Here is a 27,849-nt window from a genome sequence, read left to right on the forward strand (position 1 = left end):
AAGATACGATGAAATTGATGAAGGGACGAGCACAGGGAACGCCCATGCCTGGGTCGGGGTTCGAACCCGGAAATCCTGGTGTCGTAGCGCGCTATGATAACCAGTCCCCCACGCTTGGTTGATTTGGTGACAGGTAACAAAACACAACACACTTTTTTGTAGTTTCTTCAATGATATTCATTTGACTTTTTGAGTTCTGAGATACATTTTTTATTCCAAATTATTTCATTATTCACTGCAACACATAGGACAAGAATGCGCACTCATCACGGGTTCGAATCCTGGCCTGGATTGTTCATATGAGGTCCCTTAACCAATTTCATCATATTATCACTCAATCCTCATTTTCGCGATAACCAAATGTGGCAGAAAAGCGAAGTAAAATAAACCAAACCAACTTCAATATGAACACGCGTTCTCTTGCCCAAATAAATACATCCGTATTTATGACTGTTAGAGACCAAGAGTAGTATATTTAAATAAAACGCTACTAAAACGAGAGTCAGATAGAGCCTGAGCATATATTTGTAATTTAATCATTATATATTCCATATTTGTAAAAGAAAGAAAGCATAACATCATTGTCTGCATATAACACGTTCCCATTTCATAAATAATAAAACTACATCCCATATTATACATACGCACATATTGTACAACGTGTAAAAGGTTGTGTAAATATAGAGAACATAAGTACTGCAGAAAATTTTACCCTGAGTTCTTTACAGGATTTACAAAAAAATCTATGAGAAACCAATCCCCTATCTGTCCTTTAGGAGATAGACTGGGGGACCTGAAAGCCTGGGCTTTCAACCATTGCAGCGGGGGGCGAGGGGACAAGAGAGGTAGAAATCTTTCTTTTCCTTGGGCCGGCCGTTTCTACCTGAAAACTGGTCTGGCGCAAGAAGAGCGAGCTAGGGTATCCAGCCAGCTTCGCCCGCGGAGAACACCGATGGACGAGAGGCGCGTGGAAAAGAAAGTGTTGCGTACGAGCTGTGGTGGCTTTAACAAGACAATAAATATTGTGATTTGAATATAATTCGAGATGTGAGATTGATTGATCTATCTCTGCTAGACTAGCTACTCCTCAGTGCACGTCACTGTAGTCAATATGTCAAGTTATTTGCTCGTAAAGCACACCCTGTAATAGTGAAGTTTATGTACAGTCTGCAACACTAACGAACAATTGTTTGTGAAGATGAAGTGGCGCCGCGACTTTGAACGGGAATTTCCCGATTTTCTTTAGATACGAAAAACTAATTTCAGTAAATCGTCAGGATGAGTGTGGTTTTTGCAGTATCTGTAGAAGGAGTTGGCAATGTATATAAAAGGTTTTAAACCTTTGTAGATCAATGAAATGGGTTTTATTACGAAGCCTGACGTGGTGTCTCGTGACATGAAGCAGTGTTTCTCACCACATTTATTTGTGCCTAGATGCAAAAAAAGATACAGGGCAGGGAAATGCACCATGGGGAAATCCTATTCTCTTTACCTAAGTAAGTTTAGTTCTCGTAGGTGTTATCATCTTAGTAATAGAAACGTTTTCTCCTTCTTTTACAGTATTATTTTTTTTATTTATTTTTTTTTGGCACAGGTATGCTACTTGCTTTTAAGTATCTCTAATTTGTTGCCATATAATTATTCCAGACTGGATCATATGATTGATATTGGCTTTGTTATTGAAATATTGTTGACCTAGTGTTAGGTAATTTTGAATTCTTCCATTTCATGGATTATCCGTGCGTGATTACCATCAGCGGCTAATAACCATCTTGGTTGTCATTTGTCACTATAGTGGGTACGTTTCGCAATCTTAGTTGGCAACACTGAACACTTTTTTTTTGTAATCTTCTGTGCTGTTCCTGATCTGTGATCGTCAATGTGTGAACGGGAAGAATTTTTGCAAATTTGTTAATTTTAATGTACATCTTTTGTGAATCAGCGTATCTTTGTTAGTGTATAGGTGTAGTGAAATGCATGTCGAGGGAGAATACACTGTACATTCTGAATTATAAAAAGCTTGGCCTAAAACGGAATTGGAAAACAAAACATACAAGAGTGAGGAATTTTTGTTCGATGAATCGAAAACTACAAATCACTTGGAAGTCCTGCATTGCTATCGGTTGTCATAAACTGATTATATGAAGGTAACAATTTCCATTGTCAATATGTGTGTCGTTAAACTTCGTAACATGTTTTGTCAGCCTACTGATGTTGACAGTAGTACTTATTTTTTAAAATAACAGTAACCGTTCGTGGAGCGAATTAACAATATAGAGGAAGTCTCCAATTTTGTTAATTTTCGGTATACTAACTAATTTTCGGTATACTAACTAATTTTGGTCTCCTAATCACAAATCTGGGTACTACTTTACTGTATCGGATACACCTATCAATGATTTATTTCGCAATTTTTACGTTGCTAACGTACTATTCTGTATTGCGGAACATTTGTTTAGGTGAAATATGAATTTCTAACGAAAAATACCTAAATTTAAAAAAAAATTAAAAACATTTCACGAGATTTTTTAACCAATAAAAGTTGATTTTTTGACAAAGAGTAATTATTAAACCATTGACGTTAGCCCCAAAAACCATTGACGTTAGCCCCACAAACCATCCACGGGTTGCCCCAAAAACCATTGAGGTTAGCCCAAAAATTCACGATAGCCCCACAAAGCATCACGGGGATGAGGTATGCCTACTAGGTTAGGTTAGGCCTGTTAGGTTAGGTTCCATTAGCACTCCTTTCGTTCAATTTAGCATTTACGGACAACATCAGTTTTTCTCGATGACGTGCAGAAAGCAAATGGCGTCAGCAGCAATAGCACGTCGGAAATAGATTTTCGTAGAAAACCACATGCATTTGCATTAAAATGGATCAAAACTACATTCCCAAACATCAACAACAAAGTAAAGTAAAAGTAAAGTGCTCCCCTGTACATAGCATCACGCCATGAAGGCATATAGGGGGTGTGAGGGTAACGCCCCACACTTTCTTGATCCAGTCGTGAGTGGGGGTGATGTGATCAGCATCAGGCCCCTGACCGCCTTTACCCCCCCCCCCAGGGTTTCCCCCAGGTACCCATGTTATTCGACGCTGGGTGGGCACCTGGGCCGCTTACACCGTTAGAAAAGTTCCCGGATTTGAACCGGCCGGGGATCGAACCCGGGACCTTTAGCATGGTAGTCAGACGCGTTACCGACTGAGCCACTGCGGCCACGCCATCAACAACGCTACAGAAAATGATTTTCGTAAGTACTTTCTCCTGTAAATTTGAAGATATCCGTCTCTGGTATACTAAAGTGTTACCGAAAATGATTTATGATGTTCAATTCTACTACGAAACCTATTTTTTCAATGAATTTAGGGGTGAAATAAGTGCTAATGGAACCTAACCTAACAGGCCTAACCTAACCTTGTGTGAATGGTTTGTGGGGCTACCCGTGGATGGTTTTTGGGGCTAACATGAATGGTTTGTGGGGCTAACGTCAATGGGTTGTGGGGCTATCCGTGGATGGCTTTTGGGACTAACGAACAATGTTTCATCAAAATGTACAATTTCCAGACGTGACCCCTGGTTTTTTACAACAGATTCGTGATTAGGAGGCCAAAATTAGTTAGTATACCGAAAATTAACAAAATTGGAGACTTTCTCTACATTGTCAATTCTTACCCAGTTTGTTATGTTGGAGACACATTTAAATCGGATATTTTGTGTTTCAATAGTGTATTGCGGAACATAGTTCAAGGTGCCATTATGCTTTTTACATGAAAACAAACACATTTTTTCACATATAGTGTGATTTTTTTTTTCCTTTCTTCGCTTTCATCTTGACTCACGTGGGTATGCAGTGTTTCAACTGGCCCAAGTTACTTTTGTTTTATTGGGATTTCATCAAGCTACAAATGCAATTTTGGTAATTATCTGATATCGCCCAAACAGATTTCTTCAAATTTACAGGAGAAACTACTTACTGAAATCAGTTTCTGTAGCATTGTCGAAGTTCTTGGAGGTATTTTCTTTCGCAGAAACTGAAAACGTCACCATAGAATGCTGCAGAACAAGAAATAATCACTTGTTACGTAAGGAACTTGCATCTTCTGTAACATTAGGCCGTTGTTTCCATTATGTACATGCAGATGGCGCGAGCGTCAAAGGTCATGCGGTCTCGCCAGTGTTTCCAAACGTGCCGTTTTTTACGAGAATTTTTTTTTTAACTATGCTTACCTAACCTAACCTTGCCGGAAATGGTCCGTGGGGCTATCGTGAATTGTTTTTGGGGCTATCCGTCAATGGTTCGTGGGGCTATCGTGGATGGTTTTTGGGGCTATCCGTCAATGGTTTGTGATGACATAATGAACACGAAAGTAGGTATTTTTCGGTGATCCATGACGAGTGCACGCCATATTGTCTGTTACCCAAACATAACATGGAAGACAAATAATGACTCGTAATATGAAAAGTTGACACTATTTTATGGTAAAAGGCATAACTACACCTTAAAGAATCTTCCGCAATGCAGAATAGGTAAGTATCAATGCTAAAATTAAGAAAATAAACGAGTGAGAGGTGTTCGGGCCTTATCGGATAAGTACCACAATTTTTACATGGTTCAATTTCGATGTACGTCTGTTAACACATACTGCAGAGTTTTAGCGATTACTTAAGGTTTTTTTTCAATATATGCTTTCGTGGTTAGGTTAGGCAGGTTGGGTTTGATTCCGTTAGCATTAAAATAAAGTCCCTAAATGCATTCTACTAAGGTTCCGATTAACTTCTACATTCATTCCCATGCTTCTACGATATTTACTGTCGCTTGTCGATGGAGAATATCTTGTCCATGAGAAGTTCGTAAGGTAATTATAAAGTTGTTTTTTTTCGACTTAAATAACTTTTTCGAGTCCAAACATTACTCATTACTTTAAGGAAGGTTCAAATTTCGTGTGACAATGATTTCCAAAATTCTACGATAATTAGTCTTTGTGCTAGGAGAAATCATAAAACAATCGGAACCGTTACCGCTGACAGATAGCCCCATGGGCCATTGACGGATAGCTCCACGAACCATTCACAGATAGCCCCACGAACCATTCACGGAAAGCTCCACGAATCATTATGCACGGTAGCTGACAGATAGCCCCACGGACCATTCACGGATAGCCCCACAAACCATTTACATAAGGTTATGCTGGGTTTGGTTGGATTAGGCAAGCATAGTAAGAACAAGGAGTTTGAAACACTGACAGTGGGTTACGTCATCGAATGTGCGGAGCATGCAGTTCACGTACAGGAAGCATGCCAATTGTGCGTCGGTGGGATATTTCTCTTGAAAAATATATGATTTGCCAGTCAACTAGATTCCACAATGAAAGAAAATACCTCCACGAATGGTGGAAAGCATGGAGAAATTCATTTCTGTAAGTAGTTTCGGTAAATATTTACTATCCTTCAGACACCTATAAATTCTTAGTTTCGTCAATTTTTGACATTCGTACTTACCTATCTGCTTTGCGGACCATTCCGTGAATGGTTTTTGGGGCTATCCATCCCAGAATCGGTGGGAAATTTAAACTAAAAAATTATTTTCGTTTGAAATTTTTGAGTCCAAATTTCCTACTGATTCCGGGCTCCGCCCCTCGGGTAGTTTACCTACCGCCCCCAACTGCTAACGCGGCCCTGCCTCCTCTCCGGCTCCACGGCTTTCTCTATAGACTCCCTGTTAAAGGCATGTTAGAAATTTGCCGGAGTCACCTGCCCCCAAATGAGCCCCAAACTTTTAAATTTGAATAAATCCGTTTCCAGGATACGGAAAACTTACCTGAATTTCACACAAAACACCTTCCCGATGTTAGACAATACTACAGGAACTTATTACGGTAAGTAGTTTCTTCTGTAGAAATGAAGAAATCCGTCTGAAGGATAGTAAACTAGTACTGTAGTTTCTTCTGTAAAAATGAAGAAATGTGTCTCCGATATAACAAACTGTTACCAATATAATTTGCTTCACCTTTGAAGCATTTCAAGCATCTTTTTCGAAATGACTGTATTGTACAATGCATGCTGGAAGCGTTTCGTTAGGTGGACGATACCTCGGTCCACCCTAGATTTTTCGAACTTTTTTTTTTTTTATTGTATAGGCTTTACAAGTTACCAAGTTAGGTAACATTAAAAAAAGCAAGGTAACGGTTACGATTGTTTGGCATGATGAAATCACAATAAAGCTAAAGGAACGTGGGCCAAAAATATTATGAAAGTACTCAGAGATAGGAGGTATTTTACTTATGAGGGCCATACTTTGGAATTAAACATCTCTTTTTATATGTTGGGTAACGGTTCAGATTGTTTTATGATTTTTTTTCATATTCTCCTAGCAGGAAGACTAATTATCGTAGAATTTTGGCAATAATTGTCACAAAATTTGAATCTTCCTTAAAGTAATGAGCAATGTTTGAACTTCGAAAAAAGTTATTTATGTTGAAAAACAAGCAACTTCAAAATTACCTTACGCAAGCATGTGTGTTTCCCAGTGACAATATATTTTCCATTGACAAGCAACTGTAAGTATCGTAGACTAGTGGGAATTAACGTAGAAGTAAATTGGGACTTTATTTTAGTGCTAAGAGAATCAAACGTGTCCTGCCTAACCTAACTACAAAAGCATATATTGAACAAAATCTTAAGTAATCGCTAAAACGCAGCAGTAGTTACGTGTTAACAGAAGTCAATCGAAATTGAACCATGTTAAAATTTCATTAGTAGCATGATGGAATCTCAATAGGTCCAAGTTCCTTTTGTTTTATTGTGATTTCATCATGCCACAAATGCAATTTTTACATGGTTCGATTTCCATTTTGCGTTTCACCAGTTTAGGAAATATACATTTATTGTTATAGGAACACACACATATCTCAAAAATCACACGGAAATTCTAACAGTTTTAAACCTAAGAAAAACATGAAGAAATACTCCTAACTAGGGTGACCAGACGTCCTGCTTTTTAGGTGTCTGACTGGCATTCGGGCAGATTTTTTAGAAATCTGTAAAGTCCTCTTTTTTTTGGAAAGCGTACAAGCATCGACCGTAGGAAATGTGCTGCATAGAGAATGCTTCCACACACAACGATCGTCATGTAAGGCATATCACTTGGGGCGTGATAAGTATTTGAGCAATGCTCACCTAGCATCTGGGAGCTGAGCAGGTTCACTTTCCTGACTGAGTCATTAGTAGGGGTGTGTGGGATCCAGAAAAGTTGGTACCGGGCTGGTTATTAAAAAAAGAAATCCAGACTGCAGGAAGAGATTTCCAGACTTCAAGATCCCGAGCAGTCCGGAACCTCCAAATGGTCATTTTTAAAAGAAGTTAACTTGTGATGTTTTCTGTGTTGTGTCTTGCTGCTTCTCAAAAATTGTTAGCTTTTTTTTTTTCAGAAAAAAGAACTTAAGGGAAAATGACATGTAAAATTTGTGATTTCCACGCAAATCGCTTTATGGATTGGCACAAATGTAGCAGTAATTGGCTTTTTAGCAAGAGTATCTCTTCGTGAGACAAATCAAGAACATAAGTAGGAACTAATGACTCATAAAAAATAAAAGAAATAGCATCGGGAAATTTTTAACATTTTTCGTCCTGAAAATTTCCCGGATTGGTCGGAAAATTGTGAATTTTTCTCATCCCGAACGTGGGGATTTAAAATAATTTCCCGTTCCGACCAAAAAAAATTCTGTTCCGCACACCCCTAGTCATTAGTACGTATTATTCTAACTCGTTGCTTCACAATCTGAGACTTGTTAAAACACATGTAATCTGAGCAGATCCTTTTCGATCGATTGATTTTGTTTATTTTTATTTTAATTCGCTTTTCTGCTACTTTTGGCTAATCGCAAAGATGAGGATAAGCTATGATATGATGATTTTGATGAGGACACTCCCAAAGAACACCCATGCCAACCAGGGACCTTAGGCATTGTGGCATGGCTGGCTAACCACTCCACAACAGAGGTCGGTCGGCCAGTTCATTTTCAAGTCATATAATACGCGATACAGAAACGCATAGTGAGAATGTTGATTATTTAGTCATATTTACTTCATGAAATAACGAAGCGAAAATGTAAATTCAACAATGATCTTGCAAGAAAATATCCAGCTTTTGAAGGATGGAAGAAACTAATATGAGGTAACTTGTAAGGTGGCTGTCACTTAACCCTGCTGTTGAAAGTGTGCTTGAAAGGTTACTGTAATTAAAATCATATTCCTTGACCCAATCTAAACTTCATAAAATTTAAATTCCATTTTTGTAAATATAAGTTAAAGCGAAGCTTACTTGTTATATTTGCATTCACTTATGGGGATATTGCATTCCAATACCCAAGAATTGAAAAAAGGGTAAAATTCTGTGCCTCAAACAATATATATTGTTAGTTATGATTGTCATGTGTTAAATTATAGATTAGGAGATTGCTTTCGTTGCTTAAAGGTAAGAGGAAATTATTGAAAAAATCGTCAGAATTATATGCAATCGAGTGTTGGTAGTTTCTTTTTATATTAAATTATGAGTAATGGAAAACAAAAAATGATTTGCCATTTTTTGCTGTGTCCTCTTTTTTATGACTTTGTCCTCATTTTTCACCATGCTCTGTCCTCTTTTTTGAATGTATGTGTCTGGTCACCCTACTCCTAACCCAAAAACATAATATTACTAACACAATTAATCTAACACTCCTAATCAAATAACACCAATTGCATTCAAGATAAAACTATCATCAACAAATATATGTGCATACCTTGAAAATGTATGCATGTATATGATTGGTGGCTGAATGCATTAAGTAGTCCACTTTCAATCTCATGACCGAAATTCCTGGGTTACAGTCCCAGCCTCGGGATCAATGTTCTTTGTAGGTGTCCCTTCATCAATTTCATCCTCATCATTATGATTATCCAAAAGTGCCGAAATGTGAAACAATAACAAAAATACAAATTGAATGAATTGTCATCATATTGCCTTAGTTCAGCAGTTCTTGAACTTTCCTAGATTGCAGGCCTCCTTCAGAGGTCATTCGCCCTTGCAAACCCCCAAGAATTAACTGAAATTCAAAGCCTGGAATTTGCATCATACATACTATTTATTTCTAGTGTTTCATCACTGATTTTCACCATTTGAGGAAGGTAAAATTAAATTAACGCACAAATTTTATTTTTATTTGCATTTTATTGTAATGTTAATTGTAGCAATTACATTCAATTAATCAAACAAAAGTATATAAAATACAATTTTTGTATTAATAATGAATACTAACAAGAGATGAAACAACTCTACTTGTTAATCTTATTTCCTGTGAGAGGGATGATGCTACATTTCACTGACAAGTCGTGATATATTGGGCTTAATGGTAGAAACCTGTTCTGATTCTACATTTTCCAAACGGTTTCTGTACTTCTTTTTAAAATAGATGAGAGCAGAGAATGATTTTTCACATAAGTAGCTTATTATGAAAGGCATTAATACTTTCATGGCCTTCTTTGATAGTCCAGGAAAATCATCCTGTAAGTATGCCCAAAAGTTCGCAAGTGTCATTTCTTTGAACTGCATTTTCAGAGCACCGTCCGTTGTTACCTCCATGAGTTGGTCTTCTGTTTCTGTAGGCCCTTCTACTTCATGCACGGCTCAGGCTTGGTTGTTTGTGAATGGCCATTCATCAATTTCATCACTCATCCCCATCTTCGCAAATTAGCCAAGAGGCACAAAACGCGAAGTAAAAGAAACTAAATCAATAAATTCATGCATGGCAACTGAAAATGAATCCTTAATCCAATTTTTGCTTGCATCAGGCACAGGAAAATATTCTCTGAACGACTGCTGCAAGTGTTTCAAATGTTGTGCAAAGAGTGACTTGTCGTTCTGTAACAACTCTTCTTCTGTGCAACGAAGAAAATTTGAGAAGTTTGGAAAGGTCTCCTCATATTTTGCATTCAGTATACGCTGACGCTACAGCTCCCAACTTTTTGATCATTGCTTCGATCTTTTCTGCAACTAAAAAGACTGTTTTCTCCTTGAAGATTTAAGTTCAGATTATTTAAATGGATAAAGATATCTGATAAGTATGCTAACTTGACTGAAATTGCTTATCCAAGAGAATATTCTTATTTCGTCTCAATTCCCAGAATCGAGACAAAACTTTACCTCGTGACAGCCAGCGAACTTCACAGTGAAGCAAAAGTTGATGATATTCACTGTTCATTTCTTTGCAGAGCTGCTCAAAAAGTTGAATGCAGTGACTTGCTTTTTATGAAAGTGACAATTCACACTGATTCATTTAAGGTCTGTTGGAGCTCTTCTGGTATCTTCTTGGCCACTAGTGCATCTCTGTGTAAGCAGCAATGGAACTCTTTCTTTTATTCGTGCTGCACGTCCAGCAAGTCTTCCCGACATTGCTCGTGCTCCATTTGTGCTAACTCCAATGCATTTCAACCAGCCCATATTATGAGATATTATAAACTCGTTTAAGCTGACAAATACTTCTTCAGCTGTAGTGTGCGTCAAATAGGAGATGAAGAGTAATTCTCCGTAAACACTTTTGAGATGTTCATACCTAACGTAGCACATCAGCATGCTTTGTATGTAATGTCTGTGCTTTCATCCAGTTGCAAAGCAAAATAGTGGGGGACATGCGAACTCTTTCTATAACTGCTCCTTAATATTTTCGGACAAACTGATGATTCACTTCTTAACGATATCATTTGACAGTGGTATCAGAGAGATCTTTGGCAGCTTTTTCACTGATCAATGCAGAATCCATGATTTTTGCAGCTGGTAATACAAGTTCTTCAGCAGTTGTGTGAGGTTTTCCAGTTTTTGCTATCAGGTGAGAATCTTCAAATAACAGCCTCACGGCATTCTCGTTGTTGCACCCACTTGTAGACCTTTTCACAATTTTCTTGCTTTCGCGAAGCTCCTGCTCCTTACTTCCAAAAAAGTCAATGCTCTTTGTGTTTAGTTTGAAGATGCCTTCGCAGTTTTGATGGTTTCATGGCTTCATTGGACAATACATCATAACTTAACACACACTGTGGAAGTTGCTTGTCTTCTGGACCTGAACACGTGAAACCCATTCCCTGCTATAACGGCAGCACTTTCTAAGAAGACTGGTAGGTTCACATTGCTTCGAACTCGACACACCCTCATCATCGGAATCTCCACTTTTTCATTTCAAATTCAGCCAGCGGTCCATCTTAGGTCAGAAGTCACAAGCAAAAAATTCACCATGGAAATATCGAGAAGTAACTTTACCATTACCCGACAATATGCAAAGGCCCGAACAGAAACAACTTGCGATTGCTGAGAAGTCTTCGGTAACAATCGTAGACTGACTCAGATGTGAATGCCACAATTCTTTTATGTGTGGCTTTCTTCGAGAACATACTCCAAAGGACGAGAAAAATTCTTAGAAGTAATACAAGACTTTCCAAGGACTCAAACATCGCAAGATTCTGTACAGCTGCGAAGGCAGCTTTTGTTTGTTCATGCTGTGGAGCAGGGTCACGTGCCAAACAATCAAGCTCCCCCCCCACAAGCACCAGTCCAGGCAATTCCAAACCAAAACATGTGTGCTGTTGCTGTGGGAACTGGCGATGCTTAGTCATGTTTACGTTTTCGGCTTATCTATTTCAATTTCTTTTACTTTAGTAAATAGACACCGTAAATTTGTATAATTTTCGTTCTCTCATTCTTAGCATTAAAGAGTAAATATTCTTGTCTTAGTATTTTTCCGAACCTTTGTGGAACACTGGGAGGGTTTCGCGGACCACAGTTGAAGAACCGCTGCCTTAGTTGATTTTCTTGGGTAGGGAGTGATATCTTCAACCAAACCAAAAATATAGGTAATAATTTAAAAATAATTTTGTGATCAAGCCTTCATGCTGTCTTTTGCATTGGATCAGAAAACAAAGAAAGAAAACAAAATACAATGATAATTAAAAGGAAGGTATTCATGACATACAATGCTTTGTATTTGCTAAACACCAGTATAATATTAACATGTTACAGGTTCGTTTGGCATGTTAATAACTTTTTTTTCCTTTTGGCTTGTCCACTTACTCTGTCAGAAATGCATACTTGCAGAAAGCATCATTATCATAATTTGCTTAGTGTAAACTCAGTTGTACTTAAAGTTGGGTTGTTTTTTGTTTGTTTTTTAAAAAAGGAAGAATATACTCAACATATGTGTAGGAGAGTGTTATGTTGTTTCTTTACAATTTTTTTAAGTGGTAATAATTATCGCAAATAACTTACGGTTTCTTTGCAAACAATTTCCAGAGAGAAGTTCTGCTCATGAAGTGAAAAACAAGTGTTGCGAGTCCATGAAATTAGATTTTCGTAAATTCAATGATGGATTAACTCTAACCAAATAAATTTTTGGAAAATTATCTCGCTTATGAGTCTACAGTTTATTTGTAATTTATTAAAGTATCACAAATTTATCACTTATTTACTCCATGTCAAGGTGATTTAAATCACATTTAAATAACTTTAAATGAATAATTTATAGAATAATGTACATAAGGATTTTGTAGAGATCAGAATCACTTTTTGTGGTAGTACATTAATCTTGTAATAATTTAATGGTGTTTACTAGCATAGAAGTCCATAAGGGGGGCAAGGGATGGGTCATGCCCCCTTGGAAAATGAATGTCCATTTACAAATTATATATTTCACACATAATTTCATTTCAGTCACAGTAATTTATGTTAATTATTATAAATTCATTGAAGAAACATGATCATTTGTGACTGAAATAGTGTTTTTTGAGATGGCATCACTATTACGGCGAGAAAAGTGCATTCTTTCTCCCCCTCCCAGTAAAAAAATATCTTGCTTGCCTCTCCCTGGAAAAAATTATCTGGATGTCCATGTTTATTAAACTAAGGAAGGAAACAAAATATATGTAATGTTGATAAGGTGAAGCTCATACAAAAGGAAATGTAATGTGTAAACTATCCAAATATTTAAATTTTCCTTGATCCTGTACAAAACACACATCTATATGTATGGTGACATAAACAATACAAGCAATTTCAAGTATTCTTTTTAATCAAAAAATCTATTTAAATAAGAAAATCATCAAACATGATTTTTTAAATAAAAATCATGATTTTTATCCTCCCTGTTCCATGGTTATCTCCTGGCCACGTAGCATATTTCTGATTTTATTTTATGTCGCTTTCTTTTAGTGATGGTAATTGACATTTCCTTCCCATTCACGTACTCAAAAGATAGCATTCCAGTTGTACAGGGTTCTGGAGGGAAACCTGGTGGTTTGTAAAGAATTAGCATGTAGATGATTGTTGCTCATTAATATATTTTATTTGGCATATCTACTGAACAATGTGTACCATTTCTTAACATGTAAGTAACACTCCATTGTCTTGAAAATAATGTCATCCAAATGCTTCCATTTTTTCATGCACATTATTCTAACTTGGAAGCTTTGCATTGCATATTACATGATGTCAAGGTATTGCTGTAATTTCATGATGAATAGCAGTTTTCATTAAATTTGGTGTGTGTGGTTTATTGATGAACATTTTTCCATTGAGGTATTCCCAAAGTAAATTTCAAAGAACAAGTAATATGAATGTTAACAACTTTTTGAATTCCAATCAGGAAAATTCGTATTGAAAATGGGATTCGGGCAGATGATTTTGGATCAAACCTGAAAGGTCTGGCAAGTGTGCAGGCCATGGCAAGTCACTACTCTGGAAAATGATGTAGCCAGGAAATATTTCTTTGCATCATGTTCATTTAATCTTTGCACAACCATCATCGTATTGGGATGAAAATTCAATTTCATGTGTAATATTCTTCACACACTGATCCGAAATGCCTTGCACAGTGCCATAGTTTGATATGAAATAACGCATGCTGTTCATTACTGCCTACCTGATTCTTCTCCAGTGTTCGGAGAGTTGTGACACCTAATAGCTATTCTTTTTTAACCTCAGACCAGTTGATCTTAAGTTTTCTATCCAAAGATTGTCAGAGTAGGTCTTTTCCATGACTCATTACATTAAAATGCAAATGAAACTGATGCATTCAAGCAGCAGGATCACCACTCTTAGAAGAAACATCTCTATTACAAAAGAATGATGCTGAATGTTGCACTGCTACCTAGCTGCTGAAATGGCACTAAGATGGCATCTTCTGTGCTGTGGGACCCCACCAAGCACGTTATCCTCCCATCACTGTTGTCAAAACTACAATAATCTTCAAAAAAATGTTACAGTAAATTGATGAGATCGGCCTAGGTCCTTCAAGGGCTGTCGAGCCACGGGTTTAATTGATCAGAACAATTTATGTGTTGGATGTGTGAGGTACTGGTCAACCGTCATGATCAGAAGAGAATATTGCACACATGTGGGGAATGTTTGAAAGTAATCCTAAGAAATCCATCCGTCAGGCCAGCAGAGAGAGAGTGGGCTAATACGCTATACCATTGAGACTATTTTGAAAAAAGAATTAAATTTCCATTCCTGGAAGCCTCATTATGTCCAGCAAATCTTTTCTGATGACTGTGACCACCACATGGAATTTGCAGAAGTCATGGTCAAATGGAGAGAAAATAATAAATAATCTACCGATTACCATACCTATCACCATTCAGATATTCTTGCTCGCTCTTCTAAGTGTTGATGGCATGTTCATTTGTTTCTACATTATGTATTATCAACTTAAAAATAGGTTTTAACGTATCAGACACCCTGTATATATGATATTTGTGCCAAAGAGACTGCAGTAGTGATTTCTGTAGTCTATGATAACAATGCCAAACCATCTGTATTCATGTAAACCATTTCTTGTATGCAGATAACGTAGTGATCAATATCAGAGGGACGTCTGTTGTTGGCAGTAGAAAATAAATCTCTGGTCAAAATTGACAGTTGTGGTGTAAGAATCCACCAAAGATTGAAAAAATGGAAACACTTTAAGCCGAAGCTTTCAATCATAGGCAATAGGACCAATATAACACAGCAATAATTATGAGTATTTTTTAAGGATGGACCAATATGAAATTTTGGCAAATACCGATAAAGTACAGATATAAAATTTACCGATATTCTATCGATCTGGTATAAAATTAGAAATGGTCCTTGAAGAACCTGAAAGGTTCATTGACCTCGTTAATAAATGTGTGTTTCAAGGTGACTGCAGTGCAAAAGAAATTGCATATTTAGACATTTACTTTTTTAGAAAGAAGGGCATGGAGATTATACATAAAATTACAACAAAATGGCACACTAAATTATCACATATTTATCGATATATCCGATCGGTAATTTTACCGATAAACCGATATGCCTATATCAGTCGATACCGATAGAGTACCTATTAATCGGTCTCATTCATAGTATTTTTATTTGAAATTCTCCTTTGTGACTGAAGAATTAAATGATGGAATAGTTATATTTCCTCTGTATGATTATTGTTATTGTAGTAATTTTTTTTCGACTGTATATAAATTTACTGTGGTAAATTTTGTTAATTTAAAATTCTTACTAAACATTAACAAACCTTTTCAAGGACCACTAAAATTTTATGACTGTACCTTTACTTATCAATATAGTTTATACATTCTCATGTATATGAACAGGAAATGAGGCTCAAAACAAGTGTTCACTTATCTGCAAATCTGGTTTCATTTCGTCCTATTAATTTCAGATGTGTTGATTAAGTAAGTACTTGCTTTTGGTATGTTAATAATATATCAGTGTGGATAAAAATCGTGGTTTTTATTTTTTTTAAATATTTTTGATTTTATGTTTTTATGTAAATTGCAATTTCTATTTAAATCTGAGTTTTGAATTTAAATCACAGTTTATATTTAAAAAAAAAAACATGCTTAAATTGCTTGTATGTTTTCAGTACAGTACATATGTGTCTTTTTTTTTGAATATGTGAAAGATGTTTCCTGATCAACTTTTAGTTTCTATAGTCTACAGGTAGAATGCTATGTGGCATATCAAGAGAACTGCCCAAAAGACTGCATGCATAGTTTCATAGAAGTTAGGTGGTTTTCTTGATGTAATGTTGAGTCAAAAGGTTAACAATCTTGTTCCTGACTTTCAATTTAGGACATGCCTTGTTTATCCCAAATATTGGGGAATTTCCTGAATATGCTGTGTTATTTCACCTGTATTGCATGTGCATGTTTTTGAGTACCAAGACTGGGTCAATTTGACCCAGATGAGATTTTTTTTGTAGGAATTTCACTATTTTAAAAAGCCATAGTGGCATATTATTATAGGTATTCCTCATTCAACTTGCATTTTTACTTTTGCCCATCATTTAACTAAAGTTGGTATATAAAATACCAAAAGTATGCAATCTGCCACAAGTATGCAAAGCACACTATATCAGCGAACCGCTCTGCAAGGACTGTCAAGTGTAATCATAATAGAATATGTGATGTCAGTTTCTTCTAAAAGAGACTTATTTATTTGTATGTTTATATTTTTAACTTTGAATTATTATATTTCAAGTATTGTTTGAAAGAAAACTGCTATTAATAGGAACGAACTCGTGGGATAGTGGTTATCGCACTGGGTTGTCACTCTAATGGTTGTAGGTTCAAATCCCCACAGTGGCAAAAACTTTTTGTAAGCTTTATTCGTTCCCATTGTTACTATTTGAATTAGTCTTCTTTGAAATTAACAACGAAAGATTATACAATTAACTCTCTTTCTTTCAAAATGGTAATATGAGGACAGGTTTCTTATTATAAGAATTGGTAATTTTAGTGGTCTCAACGCATCTAAAATCCAAAATACTAGATCGACGTTATTTTCCTACTGAATTCTAAGTCCACTTTATGCACAGATAGGCTAATCGGGCCTAGACCTACAGTTTAAAGTGATATACGAACCCCTATGTGTCTCCACTTGTTATCCTGCACTGAACTTAAACAAACAACTCCCTGCCCCTATTTCTAAAACAAATGTACGTGAAATATGATATTTATAAGATAATCATTATTGATTTGATTGTTTTATTACTGAACGTCAAATAAAACATTTTCTACAATCACCTCTTCGTCCCATCTCTCCCAATATATTTCTGTTGCTCTCTTTTCCCCTCCCCCCACACACACATGTATCAAAATAAATATTTTCTAGGTTTGTATGTGTATAAATATAACATTAAATACCCCCAAAAGTACTATTTATTTTCTACTTTCCGTCACCCCTCTCTCACTCCCACAACCCCTCATTATTATTGGTGTTCGCCAGACCATAATGGTAATTTATCGACATCTTGTAATCAGTGTGTCTTTTTCCAAGTTCCAGTCAGGTCGCATAATGTTTCAGATTTCAATTTAAATGTATCCCGAGTCGTGATTAGGCTATGTGTACAAAAAGTGATGTTAAAACGAACTCTTGACCTCAATAATGCAATTTGTGTATTTTCTTTTAGCTGTGGTTCCCTCTTTCTGCGAAAAATAACGAATTAACCTAATCATTAACTCAACAAACAAAAATGCATCTCTAAATTAATTAATGAAAACTGTTATTACACCCAAACCACTATTTTATTGTAAATGTAAATGAAATGTCATCTCACGTAGTGAAAACAATTTGAAAATTGTTCTAATGATTGATATATGATTGTCAAACACATACATGAATACATATATTAAGTTCGTGAATTATAATTGGGACAATTTAATACTAATTTGAAACTATTAAAGGCAATTAAAGGGACAAAGTAAACTTTTGCGCAATCTTTCTGCTGATTTGCGTTATTGAAACAATATTTAACCAATGGGGACGGTATCTCATGCTTGAAAATGCTGCATTGGTTGAACTTCCTGTGGACAAGACCGTGAGTCACGCCTCCTGCTCCTCCGAATCGAACTTCACTCTGATTGGAGGATCGTATATTTCACAACACTTTCTTGTTTCAGAGCTACCAACATAATTTCGTAAGACGTGGTACTCGAAGGTTAATGAAACTACATAATAATTTTAGTGACTTTTCTTCCAGTGAAAATAAAACATTTTGGATGTACTATTTAATTGTAACTTGAATTTTTTTTTAGTCTTTGTAGCTGAATTTTGGCAATTTTGAATGATAGTTTGCTAAATATCAGCTGCCTTGTTTATTCATGGCTTAACGGCAATGTCACTGTTTACATTTTTAACATGATTAGTACATTGTATATTATTCTACACAAAATACACAAAATATATGCTATTTTTGCTTATGAAATTTATTGACTTTTAAAGCAACATAAATTTAGTTTGTTTACATATTACATTTTTATTTGTATGAGCTTCACTCCATCAGTACAAATATTTTGTTTCCATGCTTTACTACTGAAAATGTTAGATCAGTGGCGGTGATTGGGTTCCAAAACAAGGGGGGTGTGGGACAAGGTGCCAAAACTGGGGGAGCAAAGCCAGTTTCTTTCCCTTTGTACATAAGGTTTAGCATAGTGTGGGGGCAAAATTGCCGAAAATTGGGGGGTTGCAACTGCCACCCCCCCCCCAATCGCCGCCACTGCGTTAAGAGTATTTATGAGCCTAATAATATAGTATTTAAAACCCTAATAGACACCATTGAATGGTTATGAGATCAGAATAGAAATGTATTTTTATTTACTACAAAGCAAGGTTCACCCTTAGGCTGCTCTATCACCTAATTCTGTAATATGCTTTCACCAAAAGTGATCTTGATTTAAATCATTTCCTTAGTTGCTCTTTACATTTGTTGTACTTTCTTTTTTGCAGAAATGGAGTAACGTAGGACAACAATATGGCACGCTTCGGTAGTTTGGCTGATAAGTTTCACAGAGCATTGCGTGAATCTGAACAAGGTAAAGAAGATGATCAACCAAAGTACCACAATGCTCAAGGAAATAAAGGGGCAAGACCGACTGAAAGAAATTACCAGCCCAACACAGGGGCTATTCGAAAGCAGCAGAACAGGAGTGCATCTGCCGGTGGTCGAAATAGATTTCCCGGTGACCAACCACAGAGAAATGAAAATTTTAGAGACCATTCGGCATCAAGGTGGGGCAGAAGAAATTCTGAAAGGAAACTAGGTAACTCGGGTGGTGGTGATGTGCAACATAATGGAGTTGAGGATCCAGAGAGAAATACGGGAGCCCGGAGAAAGTTTCCTAACGGAACAAGAGGACAACATAATCATGTCGTGTACACAGAGAACCGTGAGGATGTGAAGAAGCCACAAATCCAGACACGAAATGATGCTCCTGTGCGTGGAAAACAAACAGAAGCCTCAAATCAAGCTGCTCAAAAGAAACCAGCACATTTGGAGAAAGGCGAGCAACGTAGGAGGTACCCTCTAAATGAAGTTGGAAATAGGAATCACCAGAAACCAAACGATGATCAGTACAAAAATAAGTTTCAAGAAAGGCGCTTGATGGGATTCAGACGTCTCACCGAACTGTCCGAGAAAGATCCTTCAGAAGTAATAGCAGTACTGGCGAACAAGAAAATTGGCTTTGGAGAGCTACTGCAGACAGACTTGAAGCCAGATTGGATCACCCTGATTATGAAAATACTGGCAAATGTGTGCAAATCAACCTTCCAAGAGAATAAAACTGCCATTCTTTCTGAGGCTTGTTGTGCTGCCTTTGTGGATCAGTTACAAAAATACATTATTTCTCTTCCACAGGAAAGGCATCATATGAGGAAGCAAGAGATACCAGAATTTCTTGACAATACATTGAAATTCTGCCAAAATGTAATAGATCATCTACCTCTAACAGCCTGTGAGATGCTTGGAAACTTTCTCGTGTTCTGTACAATGGCGATAGATGGAATAAGAACATTTAACGTTTCAGTTATAGATGACAGTGTAAAGGTACAATTCATGTCATTGCATTCGTACTTGGATGAATTTGTTGCCAAGGAGAAAAGAGAGAAAGAAAGACGAAGCAAAACAGATGAAATGGATGTTCTCCTGCCTCCTAATGACTTCAGAGATATTGACATATTTCCTTCTAGAGACGACATATTATCCACAGAGCTAGTATTCATAAGGCGCAATATTGTTAAGGGTTCCTACTCGGATGTTGATCATTACTTGGATGTACAGTTTCGTCTTCTTCGTGAAGATTTTGTTGGTCCTTTGAGAGAAGGTATACGTGACTTCATTGATAACATTGGTGCTGAAAATTCAAACTACAAGAAAGTAAAGACTGTCAAAATCTACAGGGAAGTAAAGTTCCTTCAACCGCAGGCTGTGAAAAGCAAAGTTGGATATGCCGTTCATTTTGATCCTAAGCGTAAGCTGGCACGAGTGAAGTGGGAATATTCGAGAAGACTGATTTTCGGCTCACTCTTGTGTTTCTCCAATGATAATTTCCAGACAATTTTCTTCGGAACTGTCCTCGACAGGGAGTTGAAAAATCTTAATAAGGGTATCATCCTAGTTGAATTGTACCAACAGGCTGATTTGAAAGCTATGAATGACGATTTTGTCATGGTTGAATCGAATGCCTATTTTGAACCATACAAGCATGTCTTGACTGCACTGCAGCACATGACCATAGATCACTTTCCAATGCAACAGTATATTGTTCAAGCACAGAGTGAAGCCACGCCTCCCAGATATCTGCAGGAGAGATTAGTTCCAATCTATGAGATAGATGCATATCATGTTCGAGTTTTAGAGCCAGATGGCCAGATAGCCAGAGCCAGATGGCCAAGCGCAGGCCAGTTGGGCTTGGACCCTTCTCAGTATGCTGCATTTAAATCTGCATTAACCAAGGAATTTGTTGTGATACAGGGCCCCCCTGGTACTGGGAAAACGTACTTGGGGCTAAAAATTGCAGAGGTTTTGCATAAAAATGTCTCTATGATGAAGCAGGATGACCCAATTTTGGTAGTCTGCTTCACAAATCACGCACTGGATCAGTTCTTGGAAGGCATGGTTAAATTTACGCAGAACATGGTCCGAGTTGGCAGTCGCTCTCGAAGCGAGACAATGGAAGCATATAATTTAAAGGAGCGAAGGAAACATGTATCACGCCATGGACCAAATTCTGCAGCGCTCAGGGATATTCGCTACAGAATAGGAGATTGTCTTACTCAAATTAAGACCATACAGAAGAGCTTGGAGGAGATCGATGAAAATAAGGGAATCATTACATTATTCACTCTGAAAGCAATGAATGTGATCAGTGACGAACACTATGAGTCTCTTATGAAAGGAAAGGGTGACGAGGTTTGCCTTGTTGAGTGGTTGCAAAATACGGAATCAAATTACGACATTGACGCTGCAAAATTCAGAAACGGTATTGCAGCGCCTGATCAGAATCCAGAACCTCAAGAGCAGGTAGCCGAAGATGATGCATTATTAGAAGAAGAGGGTGAAGAAGCAGGAGACAGGCTGGAAGAAGATGCACTGTTTGATTTCCACGACCTTGCATTTGAGATACAGGATGGATTACTCGTCGGTCGATTTGAAGTGTGTTTCGAGATAACTTTCAACCAGTTGTTGCGAGAAATAGCCCGTGTTGAGACCCAACTTGGTCTGCTGCAAGATGAGGTTGGTCAGGATGCAGTCTACACCCAGGTGTGGTCTTTGGAGGACAAGCTGTACGGACTCCAGTTTAAGTTTGCTTACTTCAAGGATAAGCTTGTTCAAGGAATTCAGATAAGCGAGAATGCAGTGAGGAGACTCTTGCTGCAGGGAGATCTGTGGAGGCTTTCGCCTGATGAGAGGTGGAACCTGTACTTCTACTGGACACTGAGACTGAAAGGAGTGTTTCAGGCAAAACTGCGGAGGCTGGAAGAGCAGTATCAGACTGAATGGAGACAGTACATTGAGCTTCAACACATGGAAGATCTTACAGTGCTGAAGCAGAGCAAGATAGTTGGGATGACTACCACAGCAGCAGCTAGACTGCAAACAATGCTACAAGCATTGAAACCAAGTATTGGTAAGTGTACTTTTTTTTCCTTCTTTAGAGTTAGAGCTTAATTTGATGCATGTTTACATTTCAACTTTATAATAATATTAGGCATTTAGTTTTATGTTAATTCTTAATTAGTGCTGCACCATGGCCATGCAGTGTAAGGCATCAGGCTTTGGGCTCGGACTATGGGACGTGCCCTTAACAACTTTCATCTTGAGATTTTGGCTAGTATATGGGACCAGTGGCCACTCACAATCATGAAGAATTTGAGGTGTTACAGATGAGAAGCATAACCTGGTCATGCAAACCAACAACAATGACTGGAGGTTCATTGTGCTGACCACATGACACCCTGTAACTGGTTGGATAATCATGCACGTCTGCTGAGGCAGTCAGTAGGTTGGCCTTGCACCGCGGGTTGTTATTAATAATATTTAATTAGACTAGTGTTAAACTACTATATGTGCTTTGTATGTGATTAATTATGAATTGAATTGTTACGTCCACTTCATGCGCTAATCAGAACGACCTACAGTTTAAAGTAGGATCCGAACCAAAGTGCAATGTGCACGTTGATTACAAGGCGACAACGTTAAAACACTCATCGGGGAGGGCCCTGATTAAATGTGGTACCTCTTTCTCTGATTATGCAGAAGTGAATATGAGTTCTGTCAGTATTTCAGAGTTGGGGGAAAAAAATGGTAGAACTAGGGACCTTTTTTGTTGTTGTTTAAACCAATTTCCTTATGTTTTAACCATTTTTTTGGGAATAGGGGTTTAAACAGAAATTTTAATTCTAATTAGGAGGTCTGGTTTCAAAAAAATAAAACAAGACTGGAAACCCGGCTAGAAGTAAAGGTGCAACATTGGGGAGCGCATGCATGGGAAATAAACCTTGAAGCTTAATCACTTAAGTGTGGATGGCATATATATACACCATCCCCATTGTGCTGCTGTACTGCGGAAGGTGTGTATATATATATATGCTTTATGTTTGTTTCAACTATATTTGATTTACTGTGGTGTATATAGTTACACAGACATTTGGTGAGATAGTTCTAGCTGTAGTAGAAACAAAAAATAGTAGCGTTTCTTCTCATTCCGTTTAGCTTGTCAGTTATATGGTCTTAAACACCGGGTTCGGACTTCTGGGACAGCTGTACATTTTCTAGCCTTAATGCAGTATGTTATTGATTTATTAATTGTATTTTTTATGTACAAATGTTACATTATATTTGTGTTGAAGGAATAAAATGTACAACTATTTTGAGTCTTACCAATAAATGCAAATGTATTCTTCAGTGTGCTTACAATTTTACAATTTCTCATTATGTGTTTCACAGTAATTCAACAACGTAAACATGTTAAATAAAGTATGTGTTATGCTGAGAGGAGCTGCTGTAGTTCACTGCTGCATGAGTGACCTTCGTTCAATTCCCAGAGTGGTCAATCTAAGGTTGAACTTTTCCAAACCTTGTCTCAGCATAAAGTGACTCTGACTCCCAGCTTAAAGAAACTTGAGTGGTTCATTCCTGTATTAGTGGTGCTCAGAATTGTGGGAAAAATCAGTTTTCAGGAAACAACTTTTGCAACAAAGAATAGAACACCTTTGTTACATGGCATTATTCAGACTGAATGTGCATATAAACCTGTCTAGTTAGAGAAATGCAACAATCTTGTAATAAACTTTCATTATTACATGATTAACTCATATATTTCATACAGTGTTCAGCAACCTCACAGCATGGGGAAACATACTCGTTACAGTGCCGTTGTCTAAGTAGTACACAGTGCTCATGGTGCCTATATCTGTTGTTTCTTAAAAACTGTATATTTTGTTCAAGATATGGCCAAATACCCTATTCAAATTACTTGTTACTATTGCAAGTGAAAATTCATGTTTCTTCTATTTCCCTTTGTATTTAAATGACCATAAATATTTACTTTTACCACAGTGATTGTTGAAGAGGCTGCCGAGGTGCTGGAATCGCATATTGTAGTTTCACTGACATCACATTGCCAACACTTGATTTTGATAGGTAAGTCAGTTTGTAATTTTGGTTAGATTAACTCAGTTTTAATTTACACCTTAAATAAGATACAACGAGTGTCACCAAGTAAGGTTATGACAGATCATATGTTCATAATTAAAGTAATTTCAAAATGAAAGAATTAACGTATTTGATCTTACGTGCGTAAATTCAAGTCAAAAATACTTACTCATGATGTACTCGACCATTTAGATGTTAATGTGAAAGATAGATGGCGTATGTTTACTGGCCATCGCTTTGTTGAAAATTTGTGGTAGTTGTTAGAAGTTCCGAGAGGTGTCTCGAGTGCCATTGTTGGCAGGGAATTTTCTAATTAAGACTAATACTGCTTCCAGATAATATTAAAGATATTATTATGTAAAGTGGCGTTATTTCAACACATACATTGTTGTTAAGTACCAATACCGACCCTTAGTTTTGACAAAAAATATTTACGATACTGGTATGTAAGTTAAAAATCCGACCGGAATGTACTCTCGCCATGGATGTTTTAACCGAGGCAAGAAGCGAAAAAAAAGGACACTCTAGGGGAGAAGGAAAAACAGCTGTAATGGTGTGTTTTGAAACAGTGATGAAAATCAATTTTAGGATGGCATAGGATAGCCAGACCTAAAATATCGTTTGATTCAGGTTCGTGAAGGATTGTGGTTACCTTCAACCAATGAGATCAAATGAGGTAGGTGTTGTGGTTGGAGTAATGACAAGAAAAGTCGCTCGCCAACTCCCTCCATTCCCAGCGATCTATTCACCCTGTAAGTAAGAAATCAGTTGTTCTTATTCGAAACACCTGAACACTTTGCTGAATCTCATCTTGTTTGATGGTGCAACATTCACTGTTATTTGTTTCGGGAAAAGCACTACAAGTTATAGTGAAAGAACTAAAAATGCTTTTTAAATTCTTCGGTGCACTTGTACCGAGTGGTGTGGTCTGAATAGCCGCGATGCCATTTCGTGTGCGAAGATTTGCAAGGCAAGTTATGCAAACGTAATTGTGCTTAAGTCAAAACTGACACAGGAAAAAGAGCAATCGAAGTACAAGAAAGAATAAAGTTGTAATGCAGTTCATAATAATATCAGCTCGTAAATAATATGCCTTTATGATTGCATGTAGGAGTCACTATGCTAGCATAATGCAAATGCATGACTGTTCATAAAAACTGGTGACTTGTTAAAAGGCATGCATATTCATGTAAATATTATACTCTTTTGTGCCGTTATTGAAATTCGTTAACGACAGCAAGAATTTCAAGAAGTGATTAATTATTTATCATGAACAATAATTGGCAATATTGACTATGACAAGTCAATGAATGTAAATATTGTGCAACTTGGATTGACGTTTGTGTAATTTTGCAAACAAGTACACTTGTGTCATAAAGTCTTGTTCGACTTTTGTCTTGGTAATTTTAAGTAACAAGTTTCGATACTTGAGCTGTTTATAAATATATAAGAATGGCTAGCCAATTGGTTATTTGCTGAAATAATAATAACAATATTCAACCAATCACGTGATCTGGTAGTGGTATATCAACAAGGGTATATTTACAGAAATTTCATAAACAAAAGAAAGAAAGTAACTTTAATGTCATGTTTATTTGTCCAAAAAAGTAAACAATTTTCTTACATGTCATTTGTTTAAGGCAAAGATAATAAATATTCAAAGTTGTTTCTGATACACTCTTGCTCAAAAGTATTTAACCTCAAATTCCCACATACACAGGGTGCATGCACCATGTCCATGTTATAATGTTATTATTCTGTTACAGGAAGTGGATTTGTGTGCTTACTGTGCACAATACCTAATATTGCTTGATCAGCGTATTTGCTTCTTGTTTAGTAAAACCTAACAGAGGAAGTAATAATATAACAAATTTTTGAGGTTTTTAGTAGTAGGATAAATTCTTGGGTGGCGACAATGTAGTGCATATGGTTGATAATTCAATCCTTTGAAGTAACCCCACCAATGTTGTTAGTCAGTTGCATAATCCTTAAGGGGACTAGGCAAAATTGGTAAACAAAAGGATTCCAATTGCACTCTGGAGTATATGTTGTAAATTCTGTCTGGTTGAATAGTATCACTGTCGTCACAATACTGAGAGAATGTTGTTATAAGGGTGGTCTTCTGAAAGGAAAAATAAAGGAAGACAACGAAATAAAAGGGAGATATTAAAGAACTAACATAAACTCTGACATTTATTTTGCTGTGAGATGATTTTTTTTTTAGAAGTTTTTCTATCACGTTGGCTAGTTCTTGGCTACATAGATTTCACATGCGAATACTGCAATACCGTACGGTCGTTGTGTGAGGTTCGATCGAGGAATGGGGGGTAGATGTAAATTTGAAAGGCTTGTAGAAAGTGAGAGGGATGAGTAGGATGTTTGGGATTTTCACACTACCCAATGGGGTGGTCTCCCACACTAGTGGCGGACCGTTTTAAGGTTTGTATGTTCGTCTTTAGTTGTACAGTTGAAACTAAAATAAAGAATAGAAAGAACTTTGTATTTCCATGTACACTTTCTATTGTACAACATGGGAGAATTTTAGAGGTAATTGTCCGTTCCCTAGGATATCTTAAGACTAACAATGTATTTAGAGGATGGGGTCCAGGAGGTTCAGGAAACACCCCCTCTCTCCCTGAAGGACTTACCTAGTACTCAAATTAAATGATGAAAATATACTTGTTTAGAGTACTAGTTTCTCTGTATTTATACTTGTTTAGCATTTGTTGTATAATCGAGATTTATTTTTTTCTGCCAAACTTATATGAATTCAAGGATTAGATTGGGATCCAGCATTGAACTGGTTTAATGCATAAGAAAATGTATGCATACTACTGACTATAAAAATATACATGAAATATTAATTGGGGAATTTCATGAACTGGACATAATATCCTTTTTTTTATTCAACAAATATTCATTACCATATTTTTTTTTACATTAATATTCTTGCCAGGCAGTTGTTTTAATACAAAGTTAGCTATCTTTACAAAACGTGAACTATGTAATGAACACAAGCTGTGATATCCGTATTCTTCTACCATCTTTTTGCCTATTCATGTAATAATAAGAATAGCATATTAATCAATTTCCCTATTAATTGTTATTATGTATAGATATGTATATGCAGTGATCAGAATGCTAAATTTTAAAAGTAGCTTCACTACAGCTATAGCTACTCTTCCAAAATCTAGCTTCGCTACAGCTACAGCTACATTTACCCAAAAGTAGCTCGCTACACTACTACTGTTCTCTACTCGCTACTTTTGTATAAACAAAAAATTAACATCCATGTGGATATTCAAAACCCTTACCAGCTGTTTACTGTAGATAATAGAGTCCGTTATTTATTATGATACCAGTCATTCAATATATTTTGTCAACAGTATTATCTTCATGAGTTATTTTTACTACCATATAATGTTGGGGAACGATAATGTGCCTATGCAAGAGGCATATCTATTTAAATTTGATATTTGAAAACTGATATCTGACATTAGGATATAAGAATCATTCACATAGTAATCAAAATGGATGTGAAAAAAAAAAAAGGTAAAGTGTTCCCCTGTGCATAGCACCACGCCATGAAGGCGTATAGGGGGTGTGGGGGTAACGCCCCACACTTTCTTGATCCGGTCGTGAGTGGGGGTGATGTGATCAGCATCACGCCCCTGACCGCCTTTACCCCCCAGGGTTTCCCCCAGGTACCCATGTTATTCGACGCTGGGTGGGCGCCGGGGCCGCTTCCACCGTTAGAAAAGTTCCCGGATTTGAACCGGCCGGGGATCGAACCCGGGACCTTTAGCATGGTAGTCAGACGCGTTACCGACTGAGCCACCGCGGCCACCAAAATG

General features: G+C 37.0%; 1 protein-coding gene across 3 annotated transcripts in view; it reads left to right on the forward strand.

Annotated features, from left to right (window-relative positions):
* The first annotated feature begins 1,296 nt into the window (after nucleotides 1-1,296).
* The window catches only part of LOC145998403 (NFX1-type zinc finger-containing protein 1-like), a 155,738-nt gene continuing 129,185 nt past the window's right edge, over nucleotides 1,297-27,849 (forward strand). For 2 of the 3 annotated variants that reach the window (XM_083134811.1, XM_083134822.1), the window contains exons 1-3: nucleotides 1,855-2,147; nucleotides 18,787-21,968; nucleotides 23,900-23,983. In XM_083134811.1, the coding sequence (XP_082990937.1) occupies nucleotides 18,812-21,968; nucleotides 23,900-23,983 (3,241 nt within the window). In that variant the 5' untranslated portion in view covers nucleotides 1,855-2,147; nucleotides 18,787-18,811. Of the gene's footprint in view, nucleotides 1,497-1,854; nucleotides 2,148-18,786; nucleotides 21,969-23,899; nucleotides 23,984-27,849 lie in introns of those variants that run through there. The other variant, XM_083134816.1, reaches the window with a different exon arrangement.

This window comes from Lepisma saccharinum, chromosome 1, assembly GCF_977018435.1.
Source record: "Lepisma saccharinum chromosome 1, izLepSacc3.1, whole genome shotgun sequence".
In the NCBI taxonomy this organism is placed as follows: domain Eukaryota; kingdom Metazoa; phylum Arthropoda; class Insecta; order Zygentoma; family Lepismatidae; genus Lepisma; species Lepisma saccharinum.